At 45.1% G+C, this 26,583-nt stretch overlaps 2 protein-coding genes across 5 annotated transcripts in view; one reads left to right on the top strand and one right to left on the bottom strand.

Moving 5' to 3' along the window:
• The window catches only part of FARSB (phenylalanyl-tRNA synthetase subunit beta), a gene marked incomplete at both ends in the record, with an annotated part of 70,226 nt that extends 58,037 nt beyond the window's left edge, over positions 1 to 12,189 (top strand). For all 4 annotated transcript variants that reach the window (XM_084242297.1, XM_084242295.1, XM_084242296.1 and 1 more), the window contains one exon: positions 12,038 to 12,189. In XM_084242297.1, coding sequence (XP_084098423.1) covers positions 12,038 to 12,189 — 152 coding nt within the window. The remainder of the gene's footprint in view (positions 1 to 12,037) is intronic.
• An 11,944-nt stretch (positions 12,190 to 24,133) lies between these two features.
• SGPP2 (sphingosine-1-phosphate phosphatase 2) overlaps positions 24,134 to 26,583 on the bottom strand; it is a gene marked incomplete at its 5' end in the record, with an annotated part of 32,995 nt that continues 30,545 nt past the window's right edge. Inside the window, one exon of the mRNA XM_084255087.1 lies at positions 24,134 to 24,965. Within this exon, the coding sequence (XP_084111213.1) occupies positions 24,414 to 24,965 (552 nt within the window). The 3' untranslated portion in view covers positions 24,134 to 24,413. The remainder of the gene's footprint in view (positions 24,966 to 26,583) is intronic.

Raw genomic sequence — 26,583 nt, 5'->3', positions numbered from 1 at the left:
GTGAGATCATGCAGTGTTTGTCTTTTTGTCTCACTTATTTAACTGAGCAAAAGGCTCTTAAGGTCCATGCATATTGCTGTATATGGCAAAATTTTTACTTTTTTTTAATGGGTGAATGATATTCGTGTGTGTGTGCGCGTGCACACCACAACTTCTTTATCCATTCACCTTTCAAGGCACACTTGGGTTGCTTTCGTATTTTGGCTATTTTGAATAATGTTGCAGTGAACATAGGGGTGCATTTCTTTTTGAGACAGTATTGCCTTTTTGTTTCCTTGGAATACATACTCAGAAGTTGAACTGCGAGATTATAGTTCTACTTTTAATTTTTTAAGTAACCGCCATACTGTTTTCATAGTGGTGGCACCAAAATGTGCAAGAGTTCTTTTTTCTCCACATCCTTGTAAGTTTCACCACTTATTTGTCTTTGATGACAGCCATTCTGACAGGTGTGACATACTATCTCGGTATGGGTTTTATTGCCATTTCCCTAATGATTAGTGATGTTGAGTGTCTCTTCCTTTACTGGTTGGCCATGTGTATGTTTTCTTTGAAATAATATCTTCAGGTCTAATGCACTTTTTAAGATCAGATTTTTTTTTTTAAGATTTATTTTATTTATGCATACAAGAACTGGGGTACAGGCCAGAGGTGTGGGGGGTGAGAGGATTCACCAGGGACAGAGTGGGGAACAGAACAGGCAGATCCACTGAAATACACTGCAGAGGGGAGCAGCGGGCTAGTCAGGAGAGATCTGCTGCACCATGTGGGTAGCTCCCTGGCCGGAGATCAAACTCGTGCTGCAGTGGCTGCGGATATCTTCATAGGTTGCATCTTAACACCTTGTGCCACCAGGGAGGCCCAGATTCTTTTTTAAATTATTTATTTTTACGTAGAAGAACTGGGGTGTAGGCCAAGAGGTGATGGGGTGGTGAGAGGACAGGAGAGGTCTTCTGCACCATGTGGGTAGCTCCATGGCCGGGGATTGAAGTCAGGTTGTCCTGGTGATAGTGCTGATACTTAACGCCTAGGCCACCAGGGAGGCCCAAAATCAGATTATATCTTTTTTTGCTATTGAGTTCTAGAAGATTTTTATGTATTTTGGATATTAACCCCTTATCAGATATATAACTTTCAAAGATTTTTCTCCAATCCAGCAGGTTGCCTTTTCATTTTGTTGATTTTTATTTCCTTTTCTGTGAACTGCCTATTGATGTTTTTTCTTAAAGGTTTGTTGATTTCTTTTCCTCTTTTTAGAAACTTTACACATTAAAAATTTACGACCATTAAGTTTTTAAATGATCTTTTGTTAAGTTTTTTGCCATATAAATTTAAGAAAGTTTTTACATGGTAAAATTAATTTTTTTAATTGATTCTGGATTTTAAGTCTAGGAAAATTCTCTCTTCTCTCTTTCTTGATTAGGGAATTCCCCATGCTGCTTCTGGCATACAGATGTTTTTATTTTTTTGCATTTGAATCTCTTACCTATTTGTGATTCATCCTGCGTACATTTGAGGAATAGATCTGGTTTTATAGTCCTCCATTTACCTTGTGGATTTTTAAATACATGTTGTTTTCCAGTTATTGACAGGACTTTTTCTTAATGTACTATTTAACTTCCTAAAATTTACCTTGTTTTATGGTAAAGGCTTTTATATTCATGAAAAGGTGACAGCAATTTAAAGATTTATGATCTTTGTTATCTTTAAAGATTTAAATTTTTAAAAAGTCCTGCTTCAGTTCAATTGAACAGGTTCAACAGGAAATGTGGGGATATTTGAACCTGGGTGAGAGAGAGAATAAAAAACTGGTTCACATCACATCCGCCTAAGAGCAAAGTTCGCAGATGCATGAGTTGTAAAGATACAGCTTGCTGCAGACTTATTTTTTTTTAAGAAAAGAAAACCTCTAATGTTCAACTCTTGAGAAATAGTCCCAGAAATTGTTAAGTGCATCGAGAGCAGGCATCAGTCTCCTTACTCAGCCCTCCATCCATTAGCAATCTTTCTCAACATTAAAATATACTTATTTCATGTCTAAGTAAAATAAGAGAGGTTGAGGGGACACTTTCATTATATATCTATATATGTAATAGGTGTATGGTTGGGAGACTGAAAGGAAACATTTGTGCAGTTGGGAGTTTATCAAATAGCTAGTGCTCTATTTATACGTTGGAATTTTTTATAACTATTTCAAGTGTACATGACATACCAGAGTATAGGAACCCATTTATACTAGAGCTGGGGCAAATGTCATTATCCATCATCCTCTGGTGAGAGGATTCACCAGGGACAGAGTGGGGAACAGAACAGGCAGATTGAAGTACATTGCTGAGAGGAGCAGTGGGCATTAGGAGAGGTCTGCTGTGCCATGTGGGTATTTCCCAGGCTGGCCGGGGATTGAACTCGTGCTGCAGAGGCTGCGGACAGCTTCATAGGTTGAGTCTTAACCCCTTGCGCCACCAGGGAGGCTCTATATCATGGTTTATTTAGGAGATTTGAAAAAGATTGTTTGAAATCACTTTTTAATCATTTCTCCAATATTTTTTATAAGCAAGACTCTAAAGTCTTTTAGTATCCCATGGCTGTTCTGATTTTTAAAAATAATCCGTAATTTGCTTTTTTAAATATAAGCAAAGCATATTTGACTGTGAACTTTGGAGCAGTGGGGGAGTAGATACTTCATCAAATCTCCATTAGATAGCTGTCTTCTCCAGAGTTTCTTTCCTCTGCCAGCACATTTCCTCTCCTTTCCCCACATTATACTTGGGTTGGCATAAACTCCTCCTGTGGCACCACCACAGAAACCCAACAAATAGACACTCACTGAAAGTATTCTTCATGCTTACATATATGATAAGCAATTTAACTTTCTTAAGGTTACAGTTGTATTTTTGGTCTGGATGATTTTTATATTAGTGTTAAGTAGCTGTGGCTTTTGACTTGTTTGAGAAATAAATGGTAAAAATCACAGGAGTGACGTGGGTAGCCTATCCCCGTCCTGGAGCTCCCTCTGCTCACCACTGGCCCCCCTGGGTTGTGTGTCAGGAAGGTAAACTCCTGCCGAGGAGGCTTATAAGCCAGATGGGCCACATTCAGGGATGGGAGCCTGTCTTCAGCACCCTGGCTTTCCCCGTCGTGCGACCTTTTTGTCTCAGTTGTTCCTCCTTCCATTCCTTTCTCTGGGATCCAGTACTTTCTGGTTTTTCCCTTTCTGTTTTTTCCACTTATTTTCCCCCAGAAGGGATCAGACTTCACTTTCAGTTGATACATGCGGGTCAATGTGAACTTGAGGCACTTTAATTTTTAGCCTCTTTTCCAATTGTGAAAGGATGGAAATTTCTGGTATTAACAAAAAGAATAGGGGTGAATTCAGTGCAGCAGGGAAACCTGTACACCTGCTGAAACCATGCATGTTCACAGCTCTGGCATCTGGGACCTGTGGCCAAGCATATGTGGGGAGAGGTGGCATAAGAAATGGGGCCATACACCCACGCCTGATACACTAGTCAGGCATCAGCCATCACTGCTCGGTTGCTTTACTTTAAACAATCAATTGTGTGGCTGTGTTTATTGTATTTATTTCTTCTGTAACGCTGAAGCCCATAAAGAGTAAACATTTGCAAAAAATATTCGATAAAATGCCTTGCCCTAAGTGGTTCCAGAACTTCCTGCTGTCTATACCGTGGGGCCTGTTTCGATGTGTCCAGTATTCATCATTAGCTGTTACATGTTTATCTCGTCATGTTAGTCACTGTACTTTAGATCTTACCCTTTAGATGAGAAAGGTTTCTGGTCATCCTTTTAATCCCTAAAGGCTCTTAGCTTGTTTGTGAGTTGTATGAACAAATGTTTCTTTTTGAAATTATTTTCTTAGTTTTCTAATAATCATTTTCCTAATAACTCCTAATGCTGCCTTATGGCATTTATTTTTCCACCAGTGGCACTGGAAAAAATAATAGTAGGTAGTGCACAGGAGGAAAAAGCATCTGTGTTATACTGATGGGAGTAAGTTTGTGGTGGTTAAGCATGTTACCTCTGCTAGAAGTTCACAGATTAACATTTGATATATATGATGGATTATACACTGTTCACTTTGTTTTACTTGTGTTGTACTGCTTTTAGAAAAGGGAAAGAAATAAATAGCAAAAGAAAATATATTTGTACACAGAAGCCCTGTTTATAGTAGTGATTAGAAATTACCAACATAATGTTTAAAAATCAATTTGGCAGTCTAGGTATATAAATATAATGTGAATATGTGATGAAAATGTCTTTAGACATGCACACATTAACTAAATTTTAAAAACCAGATCCTAAGATGGTAGAGATGACACTAGTCAAAACAATAGGAGTAAATACGATTTATATACCTTTGCATACACGGCAGTGAAAGCACTGAATGTTGCTTCACGTCCTGTCATTTTGGCTCATGTGAATGTGATTTAGGACTTAATCTCTGTGCCAGTTTCTTCATCTGTAAAGTGGGAATGATTTGCCCTGTCTACAACACAGAGTAGGTGGGAGAGGCAGATGTAAGAATTCAGGGAAGCATTTTGGAATTGGTAATTGCTTCTCAGAATAAACAGGGTAGACTAGGTCTGTCTCTCAGAAAATCAGTGTTTGATAAGAATGGCAGACTGGGGTTCAGGAAAACATGGGTGCTAATCTCAGATCTCTTGGTAGCTGGGTCTGGCTTTCTTAACCTTTTTGCTGTACATTTTCTCATCTGTGAAATAAGGGATGGACAAAATGGCCTGCAAGGTCATTTCCAGTTTTAAGATTCTGCAGGTGTTTAAATGTTTAAGAAGCAGTCTCTGCCACAGGTTCTAATATACCAGCTCTTTTTCTTTGCCTTTTTAGGTCATTCATTATGGTGCTTATGTATCTCCTCAAATAATTCTAGTCTTGTTTGAAGAATCTGGAATTTACTCTTCCGGGTTGCCTGTGTTATATGGGATTTGTAAACATATAGCTCTGTCTTCCTTGGAAAGCTCTAGGCTTTGTCAGTATTGTGTTAATATTGCAGAAACACACCTGGGGGGTGCCCTAAGGTTAGAAGTTGTCAGTCTTTTTTTTTTTTTTTACTCTTAAGTTTTGTTTATTTATTATCTGGAGAAGTTTGCAAACATGAAATGGGTAGCTTGCCCAAGTTTGAAAACATTCTTCTGCAGACCCTCTGTGCCTCTGGCCACACACAAGGAGGTGCATCAGTGCCCCCCTTCACCTTTAGCTTGCTCACTAGCCTCTAAGATTGCTTGCCTTGGGCAAGGTCCCTAATCTCCTTGTGCTCACTTCTCCCCATCTGTGACTTGCCTGTCCTTCGGGGTTTGGCTAGGGCTATGCTGGGACCAAGTCCCTGCTTTTACTGGAGATGGAAGGAGATGAGTATTTTTTAATTTTTCTTCTGCACACGCTAACTGAAATCTAATTCTGAAATTAAGGGACATCTGTCACAACTGTGTGTTTGATGTTATGTTTACACAGTGTAGAATAAGCTGACCGTGAAGCTGTAGTAGATACCATCTCGTGTTCTCCTGTTTCCATTCTTAATTAGCGCTACCAGTCTAGTAGTAGTACTGGTATTTTGTTGTTATTGTACTGTTGTTGTGGAGAAAGTACTAAGTTGCTCCTATTTGGTTTGAGAAGTTTCTTTGAAGGTTTTTAATCAGGTGAAAGACTAGGAAAGAACATTCTATTCCCAGGAAGGCAGGATAAGACTTACCTTTTATTTTTGAAGTTATTTGAGATCTGTTCTTGAATATTTAAGAAATGTGAAAATTATAGGGCAAATGAAATGTGTCAGGCAAATAATAGGCACTACATTAGAGTAAGAATTTTAAAAGCAAACAAATAGTAAGGGCATTTTTTAACCTAGAGTTAAAAATTCTTTGGTTTTACACAGTTGAGACTGATTTAAAGATTGCAATTGGATGGATTACATTTAATTCTGATATTCCTGACTTTCTTTAGGTGTTGAAATATTGAGTGTGTATGAGACACGTAGTTATGATTAGGTTTTAAAACACAGCTTAAGAAATGTTAAAAGTGATAGACAGGGGGCCTCCCTGGTGGTGCAAGAGCTCAAGCACCACACTATGAAGCTATCCGCAGCCTCTGCAGCATGAGTTCCATCCCCGGCTGGCCAGGGAGCAACCCACATGGCAAAGCAGACCTCTCCTGTCTCACCCGCTGCTCCCCTTAGCAGTGTGTTTCAGTCTGCCTGTTCTGTTCCCCACTCTGTCTCTGGTGAATCCCCCCACCGCCCTCCACGCCACGTCTCTGGCCTGTACCCCAGTTCTTGTATGCATAAATCAATAAATCTTTAAAAAAAAAGTGATAGGAAAGTAAATTATAAATTCCTCTATACAAAGTAAAACTGGGGAACTATGGAGTTACAATCTGTTTAGTCAGAAAGTGATTGTGGTCTATTTAAAAAAGGTTCTTTATTGAAGATACTTCTCCATTAGTCGTTAGTCGGAAGGCTAGGGATCTAGGCTTTGCTTTATATGAATAAATTTTTTAAAGAAGATTACTTTTTAAGAATAAAGTCCTACTGGATCCAACGCTTATTTGTGATGCAAACTTTGCCAAGCCCTGTCTTGATGTGATCATGCTGTAAGCGCAGTCTCCCTCTCAAGTTCCAGGCTGTGGGTGAAGTGGGCACCTCCTCTCACGTCCTGTGCCTTTGCTTTAAGAGTTAATGATGTCTGCAGGTGTGTTAGGATTAGCACTGTAAAGTTGTGTAAGGGTTTTTTCTTTCTTTTGATCTTCAGAAAGGGATGAAAGATAGCCATTAAACTCAAGGGATTAGGTCCCCTGTCTTTAAAGACTTTGGTACCATAAATATTCCACTTCAGATGTAAGGTGAAGAATTGTATACATCTGGGGGAAAGGGGTGTTTTATATTACCAGTTGGAAATTATTCAGTCTCCACTTACAAACTAAATGATCTTTGCAGAGATATTTTCTCCCAAGGTAGAATGTACTAAGATCTGGGGGAAGGTGTGTTCATATCATATTGTAGTATTTATGGCAATTTTTCCTCCTCGTTGTCCTAAGTCTTGTTGTTTTTCTGTGTTAACGTGTTTCCCTGCGTTGTGCCTTTGCCCTTGGATGATTCCACTAATGGTACTGAAAGGCCCCTTGGTTCTGCAGCTTGGAGAACCACCATCCTCAGTAATGACACCCCCTCACCATGGAAGTGTGTTCCATATTTCTTCTCCTCTTAGATGAATATTATTTAAAGAAGGAAAATGAGGTTGATGAGCTGGTAGCAGAGTTAGTTATGGCTACTGCATTCTCAGAATGTCAGCAAGCAGTCAGGTTGTAAGGCCTGGCATCCCTTAATTGGCTTCATTCCAGAATAGAACTTGGAATATATATATATATTTTTTTCCTAGAATGGGTTGATGAACTGGATTATTTTATTTAGTGGGCGGAAAGGGTAGGATTTGGGTAGGTACCAGAGTCAGCCTATTACATGATTCTTCCTCCCCACCCCATAGTCATAGTACATAGATTCAAAATACACTGGGTTGGCGCAGGGTCTTTCTGTATTTGTCCCTGAATTTGGAGACTTAAGACATGGTTATTTGTATTTGAGCTCACAGTGACAGTTTTATTTGCTGTGACGTGTTGTATGAACATTCTATTCTGGTGTTCCCCTGCTCCTCAATTTTGTTTTTGTCTTTTTGTTATAGAAAATTTGAGTGGCAAAGTACCAGATTTCAGGCAGTTATAGTACATTGGTTTGAACCCTCAAAGCATGTAGTAGCGCTGAAAGAAAGGAAAAAGTAAAATGGTATAAGTAGATGGTTTTTAAGAGATAGGTTTAAGTGCTGTATGATTTAGTTGAATATGGCCAATGGCAGGGTGTTTAAGATTAAGGAATTAATAGCCTTATGCTTGATAACAACATCAAGCCTTCAGATTAGGGGTCTGATCAGTTACCGCCTTAAGCGTCTACTTCCGATGCTTCATGAAATTATGGGAATGACTCTATGTGTAAAGCTTAACTAAACTTGGGGCCTATAATATTACTCGAAAAGAAAGACGGGCAAAAAGAAACTGTGAAAGGTGTTTGGCAACGAGCGACAGAGGGAGCTCACAAACCCTTTGAAGGTCAATTAGCCAGAAAATGTGCTAAAGACGGGGGCGCTGGGCTGGATTACTGGCCCAAGAATTACCCCCAAGGGCCTCAAAGTGGTTCTGCCTTTGGAGCAGAGAGAGACAATTATAGACCTGGAGGAGATGCTACAAAAGCTTTAATTAAGGGACTTACTTACACCCCACTAAGTCTTGGAAATTAAATTCTTATTTGTGCTTAACTGGTGTTTCTTTTATCTGGGTTTCCACGTGTATTTCAGCGGAGAACACTTTTCCCAAAATCTTTATGTTGGGAGCTGTTTTACTGTGGTGGACACCAGCCTCGCAGAAGGAGCAGGGTGGAAGAGTGGGCTGAGCAGCTTTCTGCTGGGAGAGTTTGAGGGGGCACAGCTTGAAAATTAGTATTTATGCACCTTGTAAACCAGGATCTGTTTAGCTGAAATACATGAATGAAAGTGTTTTTTAGAGAATGTGGATTTTTGGGTATCTATCACAAGGCAGTATGGTTTTCCCTGAGTTGGCAATTTCAGGTTTCTAGACCTAGCAGGGTGCTTTTTCTCCAGAAATGTTTTTGCTTGTTGATAAGAGTAGGCTTGGTGACCATCAGGCCTGCTTTTTCACAAGGCCAGGCTTGTAATTAGGTTCCATTCAGACAGGACTTCTGTCACTTCTGGAAAGACTGGTTTCAGAGGCTTTGGTCCTAGCTCCGGCAGCAGGCTCAGGTCTAGGAGTGAACTCCCCTCCTGCTGATGGTAGAGCTGCCCTCCTCTTTGAACCCCACCTAATTGCTGCCTTCCGGGTGCGTTCTCTTTGTTAGTGAAGAGATTATTCTCTGTCCCCTGCCCTTTCTTTGAAGCAATTCACTTTTGCCTGCAAAGTCTGGTTTGAACCAAAGAAGGTTTTAAAAAGCACTGAGTGAAACACTTGTGTTTTTGTAATTTTAAATTTTCTTTCGGTGTTTACAGTTTATATGCATTATCAGTCAAGTGCCACTTTTTTCCTTCTAGTCTAGTTTTTCTTTTCCTCCTTGGGTTAACAGTCTACAACACGGTATAGGTCCCAGGTGCAGTTTCTCACCTCAGTGATGGGCACAAAGAGTGGCTTACTTTTTAGGTTCCCTTGCAAACTTGAAGACCCTTTTGTGTGTCCCTCAATTTGTGCGTGCAAAGAATAGAACTTGCTCTGACTGAACAGGAACCAGTAAGAAGACCGTAGGAAGTGTTTATATCAATCTGACCTTGTTAGAAATGAAAAAAAGCCAGAAAAGTTAAAAATTGTCATCATAGGTCAACGTATGCAGTTTTCAACAACTCGGGTTTATATAAAAATCCTGTTATTAGGTTGAATTTCCCCCGTGGATGGGTAGGAAGGATTAGCATTGAATCTCAGGACTTTCTGGGTACCCACCCCCTTTGGAAGCAGACTCCCTGCAGGGAAGGTCTTCCGGCTCAGCAGCAGTGTGGGAAGCCAGTGGCTCCATCAGGCCCATGCCCTGACCAGAGCGTTAGCTATGTTTATCATCTAGAATACTCTTTTTTTTTTTTAAAGATTTATTTATTTATACAAGCACTGGGTACAGTCAGAAGCGCGGGAAGGTGAGAGAATTCACCAGAGCCAGAGCAGGGAGCAGAGCAGGCAGAAGGACCGAAGTACACTGCTGAGGGGAGCAGCTGGAGGCAGGAGAGGTCTGCGCACCATGTGGGACCCTCACTGGTGGCCCGGGGATCAAACCGGCGCTGCAGAGGCTGCAGGCAGCTTCACAACCCAGCGCTCAACCGCTGCGCCACCAGGGGAGGCCCCATCTAGAATACTCTTTAAGTGCAGTTTTAAATGCAGTGTAATGTGAATTTCAGGTTTCGTTGCTTTTTTTAGGAAGGGGAAAGTTATACTTAGTGATATATTTTTGTCTGACTAAGGTACTTAACTGGTTAATGAGCAAGGTTTGGTCCAACTTCTGGAGAGGTGCAGCTGGCATTGTCACGCTTGCTCGCTGAAGAAGAATGTAGCCGGGTTTTGCTTACAAGCGCTGATTCAGAGGTGGTTTTATGAAGTAAAAATTCTAAGTTCTTATCTCTTAGGCTTTATTTTTGCCAACATTGTCAGAGCTAGCACATCTGGCTTAGATTCTAAAATAGTCTGGTTTTATGCTTCAGTAAAAATGAATCCAATCAAATTGGAATTTGAAGATAGATAAAAGGAAGGATTTTGGTACAGTGAGAATTCTTAAACATAGCAAGGTTATCGGGGAAGGTCCTAAAAACTTCCTTTCTAAATAGCCTTTAGAAATAGGACGGTGCCTTTTTTTTCCAGTGTATGCAGGTTGTTGAGAGCAAGTTCTCCTTGAAGGGTGCCCAGGTGAGGAATCTCAGCCGTTTTCCCAGCTGTATGAGTCTTGGTTCTACTCTCTCCCATCACTTTCCATAAACTTGACTTTTCATGCGAAGATTTATTTATTTGATGGGGACAGGGGCCGAGTTTCATCTTCTAAGTTAGGTTTTCATTTTGATAAAATTAAGTATGTCATCTTTACCAGACTTCGCAATATCCATCTCTCGCTGAGGCCCTACCCAATCAGTCCAATGTGATTTCTGAATTATTTGCTCCCCCTCCCTAAGTGTGGATTTGTGCATATAGTCAGATACTTGGCAACTCCAAATGCAGTTCATTCAAATTCTTGTTTTAATAGACAGTGAAGCACAACAGACCACCTTATATTTCAACCAGTTGCTTAGGGAATATTTAAGAATAGCAATGAAAAATGTTTTAGGAATCAAAGCAAACACTCCTGGTGCTGACTGGGAACTGTGTGTAGTCCTCTTCCGTCTCTATGGTATAGCTGGTACGAACTTGTCAGTTTGTGCCAGCCCTGGCCCCCACCCCACCCCCCGCCATTCCTTATTATGCTGACCTTGGAGCCATTAGCAGAACCTCAGCAATTTACTCTTTCATGAATAATGTACTCTGAAATGGCAGGCTGGAGGCTGGTGGCCCAGCTGTGCTGGGTATTTATAGTTCATGCCAGTAAACGTCTCACTTGAATCAGTCAGGAGCTGAGGGCCTGATCGCTTTTCAAGTTGGTGGTGAGAGAAGTGAGTCAGCATTTCTTTAACTTCTTAGAGTACAGAGCGGCGCTGCTGTATGGCATTGCGCTTCCCTAACTGTGGGGTGAGCCTATATGTTTGCTTGTTGTTCTTAGCTGTTTAAACCTCAGAAGTGTTCCTGGCTTGGTAAGCCACCCCCTTACTGGGCACACAGAGAGAAGCCACTTTCTGCCTGTCTTGAAGCATGTCGGGGTCACCCCAGGTTTGCTGGAGGCTGGCCTTCACCGCGGCTTTCCAGGGGATGATCCACAAATGCTCAGAAAGTTTTTTTTTCCAACAGGAACGTGGGTGGAGTTCAAGTAACAAGGCCTAAGCCTGCCTAGGACAGGGCAGCGAGGTTTCTGTGTTACAAGGTAGAAAAGAGTGATGTTTCGAAGAGTAAATTAATTTAGTGTAGACTTTTTATCCAGCAAGAGTTACTTCGGAAAAACCTGTTTTACAACCGGTTCTTCGCATGCAAGTCATCAGTTTTACATTTCATTTTTTCCCTTTGTCCTTTCTTAGGACCAGCCTTAGGTCTGTGCAGGCAGAGCTCCACCAAGACTTCTCTTGACAGTACTGCTTCCTCCCTCCTGCCTGGGCACCTGTGAAAGAAACCACTCAGCCCTGATTTTCGGATTGGCCCCTAACCTTTGCCCTCTGAGAGTTTCTGGGTGTAATACCAAATACTTCGTAAGGCTAGAAAGTGTGAGGAAGTACTCTCACTTCTACCCAGTGGTTTAGAGGCGAACAGTTATTTTTAAAGAAGACCAGCGAGCTTTTAGTGTTAAATGTCTATTGACATTTTTGCCAGAAGTATTGATTTTTCCCTCACTCTTGTTTTTCAGGTTCTGCTTTCTTCCCCGGGCGATGTGCTGAGATCTTTGCCAGGGGTCAAAGCATCGGGAAGCTCGGGGTCCTGCACCCTGATGTTATCACCAAGTTTGAGCTGACCATGCCCTGCTCCTCCCTGGAAATCAATATCGAGCCCTTTTTGTGAAGATGGATCTCTGTTGTGTGACTCCCTGAGTGTCTCTTTCTCCTCTGCCGCTGTCCTCTAGTCGTCCCCCACAGGGAACATCTATTTGTGCTTTAATGTTTGATAAAGTAGAAAGCGCTGTCTGGGTCTGCGGGCAGAGCCACCCCTCTCCCGGCGTAAGGCCAGTGTGGTGTGAGGGCGCCTGAGCAGCGTGCCAGCCAGAAGATTCTGCAACCAGGCTGCTCCTCAGGCGACAGCCTTCCTGCTACTGTTATTCCGCATAGCAGGACCCCATTCTTTTCCTCATTGATCAAACAAGACAGTTGGTTAAAGCACATATTCACAGGAGAGAGAGAGCGAGCACTGGGACTTTTAGTTTTTGTGTCCTGCATTTGACATGTAGTCATCATTGGGAAATAATAAACACCCTTAAGAATCAGTGCTGGTCTCGTAGCTATCCTTTGAGGTTATTCTCCCAAGTGTTCAAAATATTGCGGGGTACGTAGGTATTTTTACACTCTCTGATACTCTGAGCTTGTACATGGAATGTAGATAGGTCTGCGTGAAGAGTTCAAACGGACATGTTGATGTCCGTGAAATATGAAAATACAAAACAATGAAAAGCGTACTTTTGCCCTTGGTCATTCTTTTTTTACTTTACTGTGATAAAATCATAGTGTGTAAGATACTTAATCGAGCTACTCGTTTATCTTCTATTGCAGGGAGGTATTAGAAACTCTCCTCTGACCCCAGCTTTGCCAGTCATCCCTGTTTACCTTCTGATTTACTTCCTTACTTGTTACAGACTCTCTAGAGGTGCACCATCTACTGAACTGTACTGTTTGAGAACAATTCTCAGTTATGTTGATTTGATCTGAAACAATAAAATGTAAAATTGGAACGTACATCCTGGTGGAAACAGCTAACAAAGATAAGAGTTTATAGAGTTTTGGCAAACCTACTAGAAAAAACCCAGCCCTATTACAACCTTGAATCAGGGCACCGAAGTCCAACTTAGCAAGATTTGTGAACAAACAGACTTTCATCCAGTCCTCAGTTCCTTTGTAAGCAGATCCTTACGGCAGTTAACAAGTGAAGTGAGATTGGTCTTAAAAAATGCTTGTCAGTAGGACGGCATCTAGCATTCATAAAGATGTCTCACAGCTGAATAGTAAGACAACCCAGTTTAAAAAAAAGGGACAAAAGATTTGAATAGACATTTTCTGAAAGGAGAGGTAAGTGACTAACGAATACATGAAAAAATGCTGAACATCATTCGTTGTCAGGGAAATGAGAATAAAAACTGCAATATGAAATTGTTATAGGACAGGGAGAGGGGCAGCCCAAACCCCGCAAACCTGCCTATTTTAAATGGGTTCTGCCATCCGCCGCATCAACACAAAACACATGAGACTTTAATGGGAAGGAGCTTTAATAAAACTAGGAAACAATACAGGTAAGGCAAAGAGTCTAGTTCCTAAATCAAGAACCCAAAGTGACCTGTCCCCCTCGTGGGTAAAAGCCCATCCAAATGGGATTGGCCCAGAGCAAGGCCCCAAGGCCTGCCACAAGTCTAAAGCATCTTCCAGTGGGGACCCACAGAAAAGGGTCAGAAACAACCAGACAAGCCCGGAAGGAAAAGAGAAAAATCAACATTAAGATAAAAGCTGCCATGGTCCCCTCCCCACAGGTCTCACCCACATCTGTGTCACCACGACCAAAAGACAAGCGCAGTTTCTTCACGTGTCTCCTGCCTCCATCCTGCTTCCTTCCTCAGTCTCTTCTGCAGCTTCTTTTCTCCAGCTCAGCTCCACCCTCCCTTGGGTGGGGCAGGGAACCTCCCCCTTTCCTGGGGACCACCCTGTTACAATATCAAAGAACTAAAAGTAAAAAGACTGATGTACCAAGTGTTTTTTGAAACGAGTAACAGGGACACTTTGGGGCTCTGCTGGTGGGAATGGAAAATGATACAACCTCTCTGGACACAGTCTGACGGATTCTTACAGTAGAAAACACATACCTGCACTCTAGCCAGCCTACTCCTAAATTCACCCATGTGGTCATATAAAACTTCAATGCAAAAATTCACAGCATTGTTATGCACAGCAGCCACACCCAGATAGCTTCCAACACATGAATGTATAAACAAATTCTAGTTTATCCAAATTCTAGTTTATCCACAACAGCATATCTATAAATACTCAGCAATAAAGAGGAATGAACTATTCTGATACTTAAAACAACATGGATGAGCCTCAAAACATGCCAAGTGAAAGACACCAGATACAAAAGACTACACGTTTCCATTTATATGAAATTGTAGAAAAGTCAAGGGCAGGTTGGTTGCTGGAGATCATGATGCAAGGGAATTGATTGCAAAGGGTTAAAAGAAACTCTGGGGTGAAGGAAATACTCTGTACCACGGTGAAGGTGGTAGTTAAGAGGTAAGTTATACCTCACCAAAGCTGGGAGAAAAAAGTTAAAACAACCTGTGGTATGTTAATGTTATGCAACACAGAAAATAAATTTTACGATTAGCTCTTCCATTCAAAGTGGCTTGCTGGTCCACTGCTGCTGAGCTTGCCTCCCAAAGTTTAGGTTTGCTATGGTTAAAATCGCAGCTTGTGGATCACCCAGTTGCCATCTGTGGACGTGGGTGGAGCCCTGAGCTCTATTAGCAGCCAGCCACCTAGGGGGGCGTGGGGGGGTAGGGTGTGTTTGTGTCTGTGTGTGTGTGTCTCCCTGTCCCTCGCCATTGGCTGGCGCTGCAGCTTCACAGCCCAGCGATCAACCGCCGCGCCACCATGGGAGGCCCACCTGGGTATTTTTTTGCTGGTCAGAAACTACTTGTAATGAAAAACCCACTGATACCTAATTGTATATCCCAGCACGAAAGGGGAAAGACCAACTCCATCCATCATGCAGATGGCTCTGCCCTCTGAAGCAGGAGACGGCAGAAGAAAAACAATATCAGGGGCCCTAGAAGACATGAACCTTGAGCTTCCGAATCGGAAGCTCCTCAGCCAGATCATCTTACGCTCATCCCGGGTGAGGCACTGAAGTGGAGCCAGGACTGTCTGTGGGCACCGGCAAAGCTTTTACTAGAGAAGACACACAACTTAGTACAAAGGGGGAGTTCTAGAATTAAAAGGGAAATTAGCGGGTTTTCGGAAAAGTCATGATGTGGGTTTTTTGTTTTTCAAGAAAAATGTATCATGACTTCTCTGGCAACCCTATATATACAATGCTCACAACCGCAACAGCCCGACATCCCTGCGTTTCTCCTCAGTATAGAAAGTATCTTCACATACAGTCTTATCTCGACTTTTGTTTTTTAGTTAAAATAGGAGTCCTCTCAGATTTATGACAACAGTTGACCTGAGAAATGATTTGCCTGAAAGCCGATGGCTTGAATGGGCTTGAGACCCTCTAACATGAGTGACGAGGTCGTAAGAATCTACAGGTTTTGTGTAATTTAACCTACTTAAATTCACTGTTTTGTGTAATTTACTGTTTTGTGTAATTTACCTACTTAACCAAAACATTCAGGTATTTTTTAACATAAAAAATACTGAAAAAAAAAACAAAACAAAAAGAAAAATCTTAACTCCACTGCTTTTAAAAAATCACTAAGCAAGGCCTTGCCCAGCTGTCCATCTCTCCCCCTTCTTCTGAAGCAGCTGACCACTCGATGACTCAGCTCATGCTGCTTCTGCCTGTGCTCTGAAGTTTGGACAGTCACTGCACACACACGTTCCTAATCTTGGGGTAATGCTCTTACTGGTTTGCAACAAGTTTTGGGTTTTATTTTACATAGTACGATATATCAAGACATTTCACCTAATGTGTCCCTTTTTCCAGGGCAGTACCTATAAACCTACCATTTTTGTTCTAAATGATGCACTGTTCTGCCGTACGGATGTCCCTAATTTGTTCATCTATTACTGTGCTGATGTAACAGATGTCACTTTGTTGATGTGACTGTTTCTCTGGGGATGGACAGTATTCCCTACTGCCTGCAATTACAAACAGGGCTCCAGTGGACTTTGATACGCCTGCCTCTAAAAGAGCGCTGGCCGAGGGACCGTGAGAAGCCAGTCCATGAGGATGCAAGACTATCTAAGTGTCCTTGTCTGGTGTTGACAGACACAGAGATGGTGTTACCTAGGTATCTATGTAGATACTGCTTAGGTACGACTAAGCTACATCCCTAAATACGGTGGTTGCCAGATCAAAGACTTTTGAATTGCAAATGTTAAATATTCTTACCTTTTTAAGCAGGAGTCGTCTAATTGGGAACCAGCTAGCCAAACTCCTGCTCAGCATGCCAGGCCCATTCGGTTGGCAGAGTATGGCTCGAAATCTTACTTCTCATCTTAGCCTCTTTGTACTGTTTCGTGTAAACATCACTAATCCTACTGCTTGGATAGCAATGTGGCTCTTTTGTCCACATTACCCCAAGAGTAAACAGGTGGCCTTAAAGGGACACAACTGCCTTAAGCAAAACATGTCCTCTGAGTGAGGAAAGCATCTGACCTCTGCCAACTTGTTTATGTTTAAAGAGCTTGAATAACTTTATTGTTACTGAAAAATATCAGAGCGAGGCCAACATATGTAATGAAATTCAAGGTACCAGTACATCTGGACAGTCTGCTAGCTGCTCCCTAAGGCCTTGACCAAAGTTGGCTCAGGGACATCGACCTCACTGGACAAGCAGGGAGATGCCAGCATCTGCGAACAAGTCTGACCACAAGCAGGACAAAGCAGACCCAAGGCGGTTTTAGTTTCTGCTGCTGCCTGCTTTGTTTTCAGGTATTCAACTCTCCCTTGACTTCCTAGTAAACAGAAAGGCCGGCTGACTTTGTAACAAGACGTTGGGTTGAACAAATATCTCCAGCAGAGGATTTAATGAATTCTGTTTGTGACCCTCTGTGTGGTAAGAATATGCTCAAGGCCACACTCAAGTTTTTCATTCCCCACCCATAAGGTTTGGCTTTGATGGTATTTAAAGAAATCAGGGACATGACATGATTCTGCAGTAGAGAACATTTTGGAAAAGCCCCCCGTTAGGAGGTACTTGTGAGGACAGCTGCCACAGCAGCTGCGGTGTGGCACCTGTCAGCCAGACACAGCCAACCTGCCCTTTAAGGCATGAAAAGGAAGGGGGTACGGAAGTGTCCCCACTTGATACCAAACCTGGTAGCACAAGAAAATGTCCTACATCCCCCAAGTCACAACATTGTCACGAGGAATGAAAATATTTCTGCCCCTAACAGTACCTGCTTAGGGCAGCAAGAAACCAGTGTTAAGGGATGCAAACCTGCATAAAGGTCACTCAGAGGTGGGGGTAGAGTTCTTAGTCGAGTGCTGGGCCCGACATTTAAACCAGGGGCATTTGGGGCCTAAGGAAAACAATCACGGTCAGCCAGACCCAGCTTCGATCTTCAAAGAACCTCAGCGTCTTGCTTCCTAAGACTGAGCCACACATGCTTTCTTTTTCCTTCGGAAGGAGTATTTCCCTACTTTGTCTTCCCCACTCGCAAATCCCAAGGAAATAAAACAGCAGTTTTCTAGACATCGCACAGCACAGGCCTGCGATTCCTGAACAGAAAGCAAGGTGAGCCCCAGGGTGGCCCAGCTTTCTGCCAGAGAAGCAGGCAGCAGTGCCGGGAGGGCCCCACGCAGGGTGCTGGTGGCCAGGAGCTGACAGATGGAGCCGGGGTCCACAGAGGCCCAGCGGCTCAAGGTGGCAGGGAGATGAAAGCTGCCCGGGGAGATCTGTGGAGCTCCCTTCCCCTCCCCCAGTCTTCAGTAGAGTCCTGATCAGCACTTGCCTAGGAGACAACGACCAGCAAAGAGGAAACCACCCGGAGGCCTCCAGGGAGCTCCGAGGGAGCAGTCCCTGGACTCACAGAGGGAAACGAACTGGTTCTGGTTCTTCGCAGTAAAGCCTAAACACAAGACCTGGAAGAACTGGACTATTTCCCAGGAATGAACCACAACAAAGCTCAAGAAAACAGTTATCCAAGGACACCAGGCATCCAAGATTGTAAAGTTCACAGTATCCGGCATCCAATAAAAAGTTACCACACTAGGGCCTCCCCGGTGGCACACTGAGTTGAGAGCTGCGCTGTGAAGCTGTCCGCAGCCTCTGCAGCGCCGGTTCAATTCCCGGCTGGCCAGGGAGAAACCCACATGGTGCAGCAGACCTCTCCTGTCGCACCCACTGCTGTCTGCCTGTTCGACCCCCACTCTCTCTCTGGTGAATCCTCTCACCCGCCCGTGCCTCTGGCCTGTACCACAGCTCTTGTATACAAATAAATCTTTAAAAAAACAAATAAAAATCTTTAAAAAAGTTACCACACAAGTAAACTAGTTGGAAAATACAACCCGTAATGAAGAGAAAAACGAATGAAAAGCCGACTCTAATGGCATAGATAACACTAACAGAGGGCAGGGTATTACTGCACCTGTGTTCCATGTGCTCAAGGGGCTGGAGGACTAACTTAGTTAAGCAGAGACACGGAAGATTTCTAGAAATGAAAACTCCAACGTCTGGGATAAAATAGAAAAGAATAAACATTTTGGGGACCATGAACATCTATCCAATAACATCAGACTTGGTGAAGAATTTCTATCAATCTGTTTTTCTTCTCCTTCCACAGCAAAAATAGCTTTCTAGCCAAATATTTTTTATCGGAACCTCAGAAAGAACACAGCCAGTGTCCAGAATGCCCTGTGCATCATCTCACAGCTCGGCCCATGCGGTTCCCTGTGGCTGAGCCGCTCCTCCTGCGGCCAGAGGCGGGTCCCGGGGCTGGCTAGCAGGCAAGGGCACGGAAGGAGGTACCCTGTGGCTTTGCCACGGCCCCAACCATGAGAGGCAGGTCTGTCTGCGTTCAGAAGGCCTCGGCAGGTCTGTGAACACTTCCATGAGGAAGGAATCTGGCGGGTGCTCTGACCAAGCCAGGGGACCGATGTCATGGCAAGACAGCCAGGCCGGCAGATGGGCTGAGCACGTGCTTTAAAGAAGCCGGAACTCAGAGCTGCGTCCCTGCTTTTCTTGTTTGTTTTTGCATGCCAGATAGACAGGCGTGGAAAAGGGAAAAGGATTTTTGGCTTCGTATAGCTCCTTGTCTCATGTGGCTACAGTTTCAAGAATTTAACATTCTATTCATGGTCCACAGTCAACTCTCATAGTTAATGTGCATCCTGTAAATAGCCAAGTCTGTACTACAGGTGTGCCCCACTTTAAGAAAACAATGGTTGCATGGTGTGTCCAAAATAATTCATGAAAGGGCCTGATGTTTACAGAAATGAAGGATTGCCATATGATTTTTAAACAAAAAGCCTTGTGGAGCTCTTAAAATTCATTTTTTTTTTTTTAAGACAAGCACAGGCAGCTTTCAGGAAAACATGTCATCCCCAAAATAAGATACTTCTGCAATACCCCAATCCACTTGGCTCTCGTTGGCCTCTTACTAGAGAACCAGGACTAATTCATCATCTTTCAAAATAGAACTTTATAGGTCCCTCAAAGGACTGGGTGCAGGCCAGAGGTGTCGGGAGGGAGGGATGAGAGTGGGGAGCAGAACTGGCGGATCGACTGAAATACACTGCTAAGGGGAGCAGCGGGCAACACAGGAGAGGTCTGCTGCGCCATGTGGGTAGCTCCCTGGCCAGGGATTGAACTCAGGCCACAAAGGAGATAGCGCTGAGACGTAATTCCTGGGCCACCAGGGGGGCCCAGGGCAAAATACTTTTTAAATTTTTTTTTAATTTTTTTTTTAATAGAGGCATGTTTTATTTATTTATTTATTTATTTATTTTTTTTGTTTATACATGCACTGGGTACAGTCAGAAGTGCGGGAGGGTGAGAGAATTCACCAGAGCCAGAGCGGGGAGCAGAGCAGGCAGAAGGACCGAAGTACACTGCTGAGGGGTGCAGCGGGTGGCAGGAGAGGTCTGCGCGCCATGTGGGACCCTCCTCCGGTGGCCGGGGAGCAGCCGGGGATTGAACCGGCACTGCAGAGGCTGCGGGCAGCTTCGCAACCCAGCACTCAACCGCTGCACCACCGGGGAGGCCCCCAAAATACTTTTTAAATGAAGTTCCACAGGGAAAATCCTGGCAGCTGAGCAGCAAGAGGTGGAGGAAGGCCAGGCACCAAGGACAGACGGAGCCAGTAGCTGCCACCGCTCTACTGAGACCCCAACAGGAGGACACAGAAAGAAGCCGCGCATAGGAGCTTCAGGGAGGCAAGGGGGTGACCCTGAGACTGCTAAATACTCGAATGAGAACAGTGTGGGAGACTAGGTCACCTCTGGAGGCCCCCTGCCCCCAGCAGTCCCACGTGATGCGAGGAACTAGACCACGGGCCCTCATACCGCGACTTGGTTCTGCAACATCAAAGCCCTGCCTGGCTCGTTGCTTGTTCCCCCACAGCTGCCACTGTTATCCCTAAACCAAACAGACCCGGTTTGGATTTTCCTGGCCAGAGCTGGGGGTGTTTGGGGAAGGGTCCCTGGGAAGCGGAGCCCTGCCCGGCCGGTTCCCTCCCACCACTTCCCGGAACATCCCAGCACAAAGCCATCTGCTCCCTAAGCCTGGCTCAAGCGCTGCTGCTCCCAGGAGGCTTCCTTGAGTTACTGCAGCCCCCAAGCTGGAATCCATCTCCCCTTGCTCCAATTCCCACGACAGGGTTCTCTTTCCCCTGCAGCCTCGACAAACTGCACATGGAATTGTGATTCCCTGCGCCTGTCTCCTCCTAGAGCACTGGGGTCGCACGCGGCCTTACGCCACGGCGCCCGGAGCATTAGGCTGTATTAGCCCAAGCAGGGTCCTGGCCTTGGCCCTGTGGTAAGTTTTCTCGCACCCAAGTACTAACCTGCCCGACCCTGCTTAGCTTCCAAGATGAGATGAGACTGGGCACATTCAAGGTGGGGTGGTGGTAGGTGCCCGCCTGGACCATTTCAAATAGCAAATTCAGGACCCTTAAAGGTGGAGCACAAGGTGTGAGGATGTGACTGTAGAATAGGCCCATGCTGACTTGGTTCAGCGGTGTGTACACATCTGTGACAATTTTTGTTACCTTAACTAGTGATGTCTACACCGTTTAGCATTCATCGCAGTGATCTCCATCTCCAAAGATTACGGTAAAGGGTGCTCTCAGCACCTCGGAGCAAGCACATGCCTGTACCACTTCCTATTAATCGCATCTGTGGCCACTGGGACACCACCCCCTGCCTGTGATTTAATGATGACAACGGCAGGGTTAGATAAGCTGTTTATTTTTGTCCCTTCTCTTCAGTTCAAGTCCAAGGGGGATCCCCAAAAAAGGATGAGGGTGAAAAAAATCAAATGAAGCAGAACTTTAGCTTTTCAAGCACTTAATGAGATGTCCTAATCAAACAAAAAAGTGGTTTCATTTTAAAATGAATGCATTTACATATGGTACATAAGACAGCTGAAAGCTTCCAAAAGAGGAACCCAGGGCACAGGGCCCGAACCACCACGTGGTTTGATTACACTTGGGAAGCACAAGCTGCCCCGAGACCCTCTGAAGTGGCAGGGCGGCCACCAGGCAGCTTAGCCACTGTCCTTTAGGGGCGGTTGTTCCATGGATCCCGTCTGCGTTCCCTTTGTCAGCGTTTTCCGATGCGATACAGGTTTGGGCAAAATTGTCACGCAGTGAGCGCTGTTTCAAATGAAGGCTGTAGGATGGACGACCTGGCCTTGATGGCAGGTGGGTCGGGGCAGGATGAACACTGCTAGGAAGAGGGCACGTCTGTCTGCCCAGTTCCTGGAGACCCGAAAATCCTCAGAGCTTGTTAGTTCCCAAATGCCGGGTTTGCTCGACCTTAGGTGCTGAGCTTTTATACCGGATCCAGCTGCTGAGCTTGACTTTCAGGTTCTTCTGTATCTCACACACTCCAGGACCAAGCCCGAGGCTCCACCAGCAGGGGGCAGTCTTTCCCCAGAGAGAAAATCCAGCTCTCCAAGGCGCAGGAAGGGTGAGCTTGGAAGTAAGGGTGTGAGTCGTGAGGGAGGGTGGCGCAGGACCTGAGTTTAGTCCCATAGTGCTGTGGAGAGAGGCTGGCAGCTGGCAGAAGAGAAGCTGGAATCTGGTTGGGAATCATGACTTTACTGTCAGATTCCACCTGGTTCCAGGCCAAACAGCAGGAGGGCTCAAAAGCTGAGTTTGGCTTTGTTGATATTTACTTTTATTCTTCCACTGGTTGGAATAAGATACTTTTAAGAAGTGACCAGACCGTGCAAATCCTTGGGCCAGTCTTTAATGTATCCTGGCTCCTATATTCATCCTCTATACTGTGTACATTCGGCTTTAAATACAACAGTGCAGCTGACTGACCTTCCAATATTTGCCATTTAAAAAAGGGACAGCAGTAAAAATTTCTCTCTCTCTCTCTCTCTCACACACACACACACACACACACACACACACACACACGAACGAACTGCTAATAGCCATTGCTGTGACAATAATTTAAGCCCCTTGCTCAGAAAACTAGCAAACAAAATATTCCAGGTGGTTGGTTTCAGAAAAATCAAGTCAAATCCTTTTGGGTCAACGTGACCCTGTCTCTGATCTCTGGCTTAGCAGGGTGCTGGGAGGAGTTGCAGGGAAGTGCCTCAGCCTGGGGTTGGTGGGGCCCTAAGGTAGGGCTACTCATTAGCACCCTGTGCCTCCTCGCTGCTCCCACACCCGAATTTGATGTGGAGACAGTCAAAGAGCAGGCTGCTTTAATTCCTGCCTTCTAGGTATGAAAAGCATGAGGAAATCTTGAAGGAAAAACAGGATGTTTTACTAAAAATCATTCTTCTCAAGAAACTGGGGCACTAAGTCAAACAAAAGGCCAGGTGCATATTCAAGATCCGGACAAACCACTCTGGAGGCAGAAGCAAAGTCCTAATTTTCAAGGCAGGCTACTCTCCCCACAAGTGTGTGCTTGGAGATGGGGTGTTATGGTTATAATCATTGGTTTCCGTGGCTCAGACACTGGATGCAACAGATACATCCTGAACTACGTATTTATACTAACTTTTAGGAAAATCATGATACCTGTTCCTTATTGTTAAGAACTGAAGAGCCGCCCTTGGAGGGAGGCCTCCTGTTTGATGCTGATGGCCCTCCCAGGGCCAATGAGGACACAAGGTGTAGAGCGTGTTGCATGCGATTGGCTTGTATTCCCAAGAGAACCTGAAGTTGGTCTTGAGTTAATTACCCTTAAAATTGCTAAGGGATCAGATGTGGAAAGATATCTATTCCGTAGATGAGAAAACTGATGTACAGAAAGCAACGGAAATTCCTGGGACTGTTTCTGAGGGGTTTATTCCGGCGCTTTGGCAAGCCTCAGTGAGGATGAATTTCACCTGCTCTCCACTCCATCCGCTGCACGGGGATTGCGCCTCCAAGTTTGCACGGGAGGAAGAGACACTGAAAATGGGCAGAGGGCTTGTCCCGAGTCACAGTGAACAGGAGAATCAGACACCCGAGGCCCAGAGGCACCTGCTGTGGAGGAGGGGAGACCCCTGCAGCACTGGGGAGGGGGGGAGCAGCCATTTGATTTCACGGCTCAGGAGTGTAGGCGTGGTACCTGGAATCCTGTGAAACAGACAAACGAGGAAGAGGAGGCCCCAGATCCCACGAGGGTGCCGGCAGGGACGGGCTCACAGGGAGCGGCGTCTTCCTCCGACTCAGACTCATGCTGTGGCCCTCAGCAGCACAGTCTCACTCGACCACAGCGGCAAGAAACATCCCGTCCAAGGAATGTGTTTCCAGGTGCATCCCATGTCCCACACCAGAGCTCCATTTGGGAAACGAGACTCAGGACTGGGCAAGGTGATAGCTGAACAGAAAGGCTCGGCCTCTGGCCCCCATCGTCATGGCTCTCCAGAACCCAGTGGGTCTGGGGGGCTGCTCCTAGGCCAAGTCACATTCTTGCCGGCCCCTGGCTGGGGCCAAAGTCAGAGTAACAGACAGGGCGGGGGATGCTTAGAGAGCTTGACTGTGGCTTCAGTGAGCAGCACGGCCCTGACTGACCACTCACCCTGCGAGACAACTTTCATTCCGTGTAGCAGCAGGATTTTTCTCAGATGTCAGCAAAACGAACGTGTGACATAGGACTTAAAAAAAAAAAAAAGAGTTGGCAAGGATTGCCCACCCACCCAACATCCCGGTGTCTTTGTCTCATGTCCAGTGGCCTCATCTGCAACCATCAGAGGCTCAGAGCAATCCCAAAAACCTGTGCAGCATTGGCACGAAGGTCGTGGCACAGATGCCAACAGACGTGTAGGTGACAAACTTGTAAGGCACTTCGATCTCCAGCCTCCGCCGGGCCTCCTTGTTCCTGGCGACCACCTTGAACCACGAATACAACACTTGCAGGGAGAGATTCTGCACGAGCTGTCGGACCAAGAGGATCAGCACGATGCCCACAGCAAATTTGGTCAGGCCCAAAACGACCATGTCGGTGGTGAGCGGGGGGATGTTCTGCAAGACGGGGAGAGCCTGGGTGGGCTCAGACACGAGCTGGAAAAAATGGTTGATCCAGAATCCGATGGTGACCCCCGCCCCGGCCGCCATGATGGTGGTGGTGTCCGCCCTGGTGGGGCTGTAGTAATCAGACACGGGGTAGTTGTAACACAGAAAGAACGGGACCACTATGACACACACGGGGAAGAGCGGGCTGGCGGAGTCCAGGCTGTCGATGAGAGTCCAGGCGGGGAAGGTGAGGACGATGAGGACCACGGTGATGAGGATGCCGCCCAGCACGTCCTGCCAGGAGAGGAGAGAACACGTGAGCCAGGGAGTGCCTCCCGAGAGACAAGTCTGCTTCCGCTCAGGCACGGGTCACCTGCCATCGAAAGCGCAACGTTTACATGGCTTTGTGACACTGGGCTAGACATGCCATCGCTCCCAGGTTTCTGGGTTGTATCGGCTTCCTTAACACAGGCTACCATCACACTGTTCCTCCGATCTGCTAATTCTGGAGAACTGTTACATGCCAAGTGTTGTGACAGTCTTTGCAGAGGTGACACGGCCTGTCCTTGGCAGGCAGTAGAGGTCCCTGCGGGAGGAGGATGAGTTTCAGGAGCCGCACTCGCCCGGCCACACACCGCTGTTGCTCACAGGGATGTTGACTGGTTGGGGAAACCATCCTGGAGGTGGTGGCGGCACCAGAGTTTTGCCTTGAGCCTGGGCACCCCCCTTGCTCTTCAGAAACACTGAAACTGCATGAGCAATTGCATCGAGCGGCAGTGTAATGCTTGGTTTCGGGGCTCCTCCTTTACCACATGTTACTTAATTTTTAAAATAAATTTAAGGTTTTTAGTATTTATTTATGCATACAGGAGCTGGGGTGCAGGTCAGAGGTACGGGGGGTGAGAGGATTCATCAGAGAGAGAGTGGGGAGCAGAACAGGTGGATCTACTCAAATACATTACTTAGGCATCTGCAGGAGAGGTCTGCTGTGCCATGTGGGTAGCTCCCTGGCCAGGGATCGAACTCACGTTGCAGTGGCTGCTGATAGCTTCACAGTGCTGGCGTAACTCCTTGCACCACCAGGGAGGCCCCTTTACAACATTTTAGGTGTGGTTTTCGATTTCCTTCCTCCTTCCCTCCCGTCTCCTCCTCTCACTCCTTTCCTTCTGTCCTTCCAAGCCCTTTTAAAATATCTATGACTCCTAAGGTCATCCATTTTCTTCTCTTAGTGTCCTCATTGCAAAACTTATTAGCTGGTAAAGTCTTTATTCGATTATTCGGTGATCACCCTAAGTCAGAGGATGGAGAATTTGCTGTGGTTTCATGTGGTTGTTTCTGAAAGTTCACAGTGTAAAAGCTTAAAATATTTCCTCCATGCATTAGAAAACACCAAGAAGTATCCATAGCTTACCTATTGTTAATAGTGCTCCATCTTCTTGACCGGATCAAGAAGATGTGGTACATATACACCATGGAATATTACTCAGCAAGCAAAAAAGATAAACACATGCCATTTGCAGCAACATGGATGGCGCTGGAAGGGATCATGCTCAGCCAAATAAGCCAGAAAGAAAAAGAAAAATACCGGATGGTCTCACTTATAGCAGGAATCTAGAAAACTTAAATAAGGGACCAGGAAAATGAATAACTATAAGTGAAAATCTAAATCAACAAACAACTATGAACCAGAGACACACTACAGGGGGGGAGAAGGGAGTAGGATCAAAACAAGGGTGGTGGGAATTTTACAGGGACAATAACCAAGAAAACACCAAGAAGTAATAACTCTATGCATTATAGAAAATCTTGAAGGGCCTCCCTGGTGGCACAGGGGTTAAGCACCGCAGTATGAAGCAATCCACAGCCTCTGCAGCATGAGTTCTATCCCTGGCCAGCCAGGGAGCTACCCCCA

Source organism: Talpa europaea (assembly GCF_964194135.1).
Source record: "Talpa europaea genome assembly, chromosome: 1".
NCBI lineage: Eukaryota > Metazoa > Chordata > Mammalia > Eulipotyphla > Talpidae > Talpa > Talpa europaea.
Note: the sequence above shows the minus strand (reverse complement) of the source record. Positions and strands in the feature narration are given on the sequence as shown.